The 6,622-nt window shown below is 40.2% G+C and overlaps 1 protein-coding gene across 2 annotated transcripts in view; it reads right to left on the reverse strand.

Annotated features, from left to right (window-relative positions):
- The window catches only part of Sgpl1 (sphingosine-1-phosphate lyase 1), a 57,465-nt gene that overhangs the window by 37,391 nt on the left and 13,452 nt on the right, over nucleotides 1–6,622 (reverse strand). For both annotated transcript variants that reach the window (XM_013517017.1, XM_005390043.2), the window contains exon 3: nucleotides 1,309–1,474. In XM_013517017.1, the coding sequence (XP_013372471.1) occupies nucleotides 1,309–1,474 (166 nt within the window). The remainder of the gene's footprint in view (nucleotides 1–1,308; nucleotides 1,475–6,622) is intronic.

The following is a 6,622-nucleotide window of genomic DNA, read 5'->3' on the forward strand; positions in this document are numbered from 1 at the left end:
AAAAAAGAAAAAAAAGCTGTAAAGCAGTGGAATTTGTTTCTTTTTTTCTTTTTTAACTTAAGACAGGGTCTCACTATGTAGTTCAGGGTGGCCTTTAACTCACTATGCAGGCCAGGATGCCCTTGAACTGGAGTGCTGGGATGACAGGTATGCACCACCACACCTGGCCTGGAACTTGTTTCTTACTGTTCATTACTCTACAATGGCTGTCTGTGTGGTAAAGAGATAAAAAAAAAAAAAAATTTTGGTTTTTAAATGGATTTTCCTGGGGTAAAAAAAGCAAGCAGAAAAGATACAGATAAAAAGCCCTTTAAAAAGATGTTATCAGGGAAACAAGCAAAGCACTGCAGAAATTCAAGCAAACGGGAAATGACTAGATTCTCCACAATGTGATTGGTTCTTCATACCAAAAAAGTTAACTCAGACACTCTAGGGAGAGTGGGGAAAGGGTGCCCAGTTAAAAGAACATCTATCATCATGCCTACTGTTTGGATTTAGATGTAATCTAATATACCATGCATAGCCTGCAGACAGAAAATACTTCAGGGGAAGGTCACATGCAGTCAGGTTTCTGGGTGGAAAGGAAATGGGTGTATAGCAGAGAGGCTTACACTTGAAGAAGGGTGGAGGACTTACAAGTAGATCACTGAGACTTATCTTCTGCATCCCCTTAGAAGTTCCACTCCAAGAAGATAGACCTTAGACTACGTGTGCAGGTTTCCCCAGAGCCTGGCATAGTGCCTGGCACTAAACAGGCACTGAAATGGGCGCCGATGAGTGCTGTTCCAATTTCACCTAATCTTTACTGAAAAGGATGGTTCAAAGTGAAAGCAATACATTTCTGTTCTGAAGAAACTGGTACTGAAAAAGACTTAAGCCATACTCTGCCATACTGAGACATCTAAGAATCTTTACAATGACGTAAGTTATAAATGAAAAAAAAAAAATCATCAAATCAATAGAAACAGTATTTACCAAACTGGAAAACAATGTCATTAAGATTTTAAAAATCAGAATCAAACCAAAAGGCAAGAAATTAGTCTAGCACCTGCCTGGCAAGCATGAGGTCCTGAATTTGATTCCGGGTACCAAAAAGGAAGGAAGGGAGGAAGAGAGGGAGGGAGGGAGGGAAGGAGATAGGGAGGGAAGGAAAAAAGAAAGGAAGGAAGGGAGGGAAGGAAGGAAGGAAGGAGGGAGGGAAGGAGGGAAGGAGGGAAGAAAAAAGGAAGGAATTAGTCTAATCCACCAGCCATGAGTATTGAGGCTACGGACACATCACTACCATTATAGAAGAGACAGTATACTTACTCTCTGGCTGGAAAATGAACCCATACGTCCAGACTATCAGTAGGGTCCACAGGACACTCCATGCAATCAGCTGCCAAGGTTCATATTTGGTGCAATATCCATTTACATAATTCTTGGCTTTTGTTGAATACGCTTCCAAAATCTCAAAGTAAGGCTCAAAGGCCTTCTAGAAATACAAAAGAAAACCAGAAACATTACATTCAGGGAAAGAAAGTGTGTGTTTAGTTTGTTCACCAATTCTGATAAGGCCACACCTCAACAATAATCTTATCCCTCTCTACAGTAGGGCATCTGTGACAGTCACTCTGGGATAACACTGCCATTTATGAGCCATGTAGACTTTGACTTGATTTTTGATCTTGTTTTGTGAAATAAGGCTAAGCTTGATCATAATGTCAACCCTAGGCCTTTTATGACTGCCAGTACTCTGACCCTTCTCTTAACTCAAACTAACCCTCCCAATATGAGTATCATTTCTCTCCTCTACTTTACTTGAATCTTTCCCACTCTCTAACTGAGCAGTGGGCAGAATGGTTCTGAAAAGAGTCAGACAGTGAATATTTTAGATACTGTGAACCAACTATTCTGTTACAGCTACTCATCTCTACGACTGTAGCTTAAACACAATGTGTACTGAACATAAAACTGGCAAAGTGGCTGACAGTGCCTACGTAAATGAGTAAATGCATCAATCAGAAAGCTGAGGCTGGAAGGACATTGTCTGATTCCACGCTAAACATAAACTTCAAAAAGCATGAAGAGTAGAAGAATACACTGATAGGAACTTTACATAAAGAAACACGTTGCCATCTATTAATGTTTTAATGCATATTCATTTTTATACCCCAAATTCCACTTTTTAATGTATATTCATTTTCACCCCCAAAATTCCACTTTCCACTATCTACCTGCTTGGGCATGTACACAAAGTAATGCATTCAAGGATGTTCATTTCAGCATTCCTTGTAACTGCTGAAGAAAAATATAATAAACATCCCAGGAGGAAGGTGGGTGTGGTGGCGCACGCCTGTAATCCCAGCACTCGGAGCTTACTGCAAGTTCAAAGCCAGCCAAGACGACAAAGTGAACTCAAGGTCAGCCTGAACTGCATAGCAAGACCTTGTCTCAAAAAAACGAAACAAAAAAAAAAACCCAAACATCCCAAGAGGAATGGTGAAACTGTAATACAAATATTTTATGTATCCAGATTATGAAACAATAAAAAGACAGGTCTTTTACATGGAAAATTTCCCTGAACATAGTATCGAGCAAAATGAAACACACTGCAGAACAATAAAATAAAACACATGGATTGTTAGGCATAAGAGTAATTTTTTAAGAAGATAATTTGGTGGGACATGAGTTATGGGAAGACAGAAACTGGAGGCAAAAATTTTAATTAAAGAAACTGCTGAAAGTCCTGGGGAGAAATAAACTGGGTTCAACCTTAAGCAGTATGACCCTGGGGACAAAAAAAGACAGCAGGGATTTGGAAGACATTTCTGGTAGTGAAATAAGTAGGATTTGGCAATTTATTACTAATGGCAAGTATGTAATCGGAAGAATACAGATAATACCAAATTTTCTAGTTTAAGTTGAGAGACTGGTTAAGTGACAGCACCATGACTCTGGTAAGACTAGAAAAGAAAGAGAAGCTGAAGAAGGCTGAAGAATTTTTGAGAAAAAAATAACAGTAATGGTTTGAGTTACGTTCCTGCTAGACACACTAGACGCTAACAGTAAAAGTGTGAAAGCTTAAGAGGACACGTACTAACGTGTTTCCTGAAAACTCTTCCCCCCATGGTTATGTGCGCCTACAGTGAAATCTACCACTGAGGGTATCGATGGGTGGTGGATGGTATTGAGATGGGAGCTTTGGGAGCTGATTAGACATAAAGGCAGAGCTCTCGTGATTAGGATCAGTGCCCATGTAAAAAAGACTCCAGGGAGCTAATTCTCCCACCTTCCTCCATCACCATACTTGTTGGTGCCATTCCCAAGAGCCCACTGTTGCTATCAACAACCTCAATGCTCCAAAGCAGTGGCAGTACTGTTCCAAACCTGGGAGAAACCAGGGAAGTCTGTCATCATCAAAGGTATGTGAGATTTCCCTCATCACAAAGAACAGTCTAGTGGTAAAGCTGTGACCAAACCATATGGGTAGATAATATGTACAAACAGTCACTGAGATCAGCTTTTCTTTTGGTACTAACTCCTAACTCACCCAGAAATTAGAGGCTACCAGTATGAAAAGATGAATAGATATCATCAACTCTTTCCAGCATTGAAAAATAAAGTAATAGAACTAGCATTAGGGAGAAAGCAAAGAGTAAATACCAAATAATTTTACTACAGCATTAAAATTCAAATATGAAGACATTCCTCACTAACATTTTAAAATAAATTCATAGAACACATTTCCTTGGTAATTGTTTTGATCTTCAAAATACTGGGAATCCTTGAATTCAAAAAGGACACTTTTGAGAGAAGATGTATGTATAAAATCTAACTCCAAAGATAAAATGGTTCTATAGCAAGTTTTTTAAGTAGGTAGCCAGATGAACACAGAAATTACATCTCTTGGCATCATGGTAAAGTCCTCCTACGTTACTACAAACAACCTATGCAGTCCCCAATGAAGAAGCACCTCACAACACTGGCAGCTCACTGCAGAATCAGGCTCTGTGGGGTTATGTAGCCTATCTCCTTGGGAGAAAAAAAAGATGAAGTAGCTCCTTTGGACCTTGAAAACAACACAAACCCCAGGTGGGGTCCTGATGCAATACTCCAGCCCTGAGGAAGCACACAATCTAGAAGATGAAGGGGACCTTAGCGATTGAATGCAAAATTCTCACCCTCCAAGCAGAGGCTACAGAAGGAGATGATACATCTAAGCTCTTACAGACAGGTCTGTGCCTGAGCAAAGCCTACAGATCCAAGCCTCCTGACACAGTACTAGTTAACTCTTTCAATTCTTGATTCTCAGTGTCCCTAGGCACAGATCACCTATCATGTTATTATAGATAGCTAAGTTAGCTGGTATATTATAGGCAGTCAGATAGGGCTGGGCCCTCAAGAAGTCAGTGTAAAAGATAACTGCATCTTTCAAGAAAAATTGGAACTACTCACACATATACTCCCCCTAAGGATGAACAGCAGTGACTGATATTCTAAACAGACATCACCTTGGGGTGGAGGACCAAACCTCCTTAACCTACCCTCTTCCAGAAAAGTCCTTTTCCATCCCAGGTGCATTTGCCACATGGCTTGCTTCCCCATTTGATCCTCGTTTAATCAATATTACCAAGATACTACATTTGTTGTAATTTTATTGGTTGACCATAGTTTTATTCCACCTCACACTCATCTTATGATTTTCCACTGGACCAATATTACCTAAGTAATAGTTGTAATTACTTGTAACTACTTGTAATCTTATTGATTGATTATAGTTCTGCCCCACCTCAAACCTGCTTCACCTTGTAGGTTTGCTCAATAAACACCCTTGAGAAGTAGGGTTGATTGGCAACCCACTTTCTGGGGCCCCTTCTATCCCTCCTAAACAGAAGCTTTCTTTCTCTCAAGAAATTCTTCCCACTTTTAACCTCCACTGTTCCTACAATTTGTTCCTACAATTCATTCCTCAATTTTAGAGAACACGAAATCAGCATTTGGACATCTAGCATGTTGGGAATTGCATTTCCCCTATATCGACGTTATAAGCCAGGGGTCTCCCAAGTTTTCTTTGCACAATTTAATTTATGTTCTTGGGCACATGGTGCCGTTTCCAACAAATTAAACTTGGGCAGCTAGATCATGACTACAGATAAACATCTACATGGAGATGGCACAAAAACTTAACATAATCACCATTTCCCCACAACAGCAACAGTGCTATTGTACACAGTACACAGTAAGCTTAAATTTGTATGATCAAACTCAAACCTAAGACAGCAATTTTAAGATAAAATAATTACAGGATTGTTTGCTTTTCACAGCTTTGTTTCATAAGTAGCAAGTTTCTACCTCCTCCCCTGAGGCATCTCTCCCACTTAAACTGTGCAAGACACAGTAGCAGTGGCCTGAAGCTGCAGAGGACAAAGGCTAGTCATTTTGACTGGACTCTGCCAACACTGGTACTCTTAGGACAAGCTCAAGGATGCATCACATCACAGGCGATAAGAGCTGATCTGCCCTTTGCAGATAAAGGTATTAAGGTCCAAAGGTCACACACCTCAAAAATAACAGAGAAAGGACTGAAACGTTCTGGTCGGAATGCACTGTTTTTCCCACTGCTCTATTTTCCAGAAATAACCTATTCGTGGTACATATCAGAGAACAGGTCCAAAACTGCCAAGTCTCACAGTCCTTTCTACTTTACCCCAAGAGCCAAATTAAGGGCCCATAGCTCCACTACTCTTCCAATCAAGAAAGACAAGGTGGCTGGGTCTGGTGGCACAGGTCTGTAATCCCAGCATACAGGAGGCTGAGGCAGGAGGATCACCATGAGTTTGAGGCCACCTGGGGTACACAATGAGTTGAAGCCCAGCCTGAACTACAGAGCAAGACCTTGTCTCAAAAAGAAAACAAAAAAAAAAGAAAAAAAGACAACATTGCCAAAGATCTGAACAGCATCTTGCAAAGGGGTGTGGGTGGCCACTAAATGGCTTTTCTTAAACTGTAAGCTTCATTGTCCTCTCAACTAGTGACTTTCACTCTATTTGTTTGATTCCAAAAGAAACACTAAAAAATTAGGAAACTACTAAAAAATGTACTTTGAGAAGTGCTTTGGAAGTGTCTTAAAACCCTAAAATGTTACTGCTTGACAGAACCTCAGAGTCCAATCTCATTTGAATAATAAAGAAACTAAGGCTCAAAGACTAATACCAAACTATGCCTTCCCTGGGCTCAAACTAAAGGGAAAGTCCACATTAGAAGCTACTTTCTTAGTGGGCATGATGGCACGTGCCTTTAATCCCGGCATTCTGGGATACTCAAGTAGGAAGACTGCAAATTTAGGCCTAGTCTGGGCAATTTACCAAGATCCTTCTCAAAAATTTTTTAAGAAGAGTGAAGGATATAGCTCAGTGCAAAGGCTGTGAGTTTAATCTCTAGGATACTTCAAAAAGAAAGAAAGAAACCAATGCCCAATCATAAGTGCAAAAGGAAACCTCTCTTGGGCCATTAAGAAATCAGAATTGACTCAGTCACCTAATCTTTGATAAAGGGGCCAAACAAACTCACTGGAAGAACGATAGCCTCTTTAATAAATGGTGCTGGAAAAATTGGCTTGCTACCTGCCAAAGACTGAAAA

This window comes from Chinchilla lanigera, unplaced genomic scaffold (assembly GCF_000276665.1).
Source record: "Chinchilla lanigera isolate Chin_1 unplaced genomic scaffold, ChiLan1.0 scaffold00036, whole genome shotgun sequence".
NCBI classification, from domain to species: Eukaryota; Metazoa; Chordata; class Mammalia; order Rodentia; family Chinchillidae; genus Chinchilla; species Chinchilla lanigera.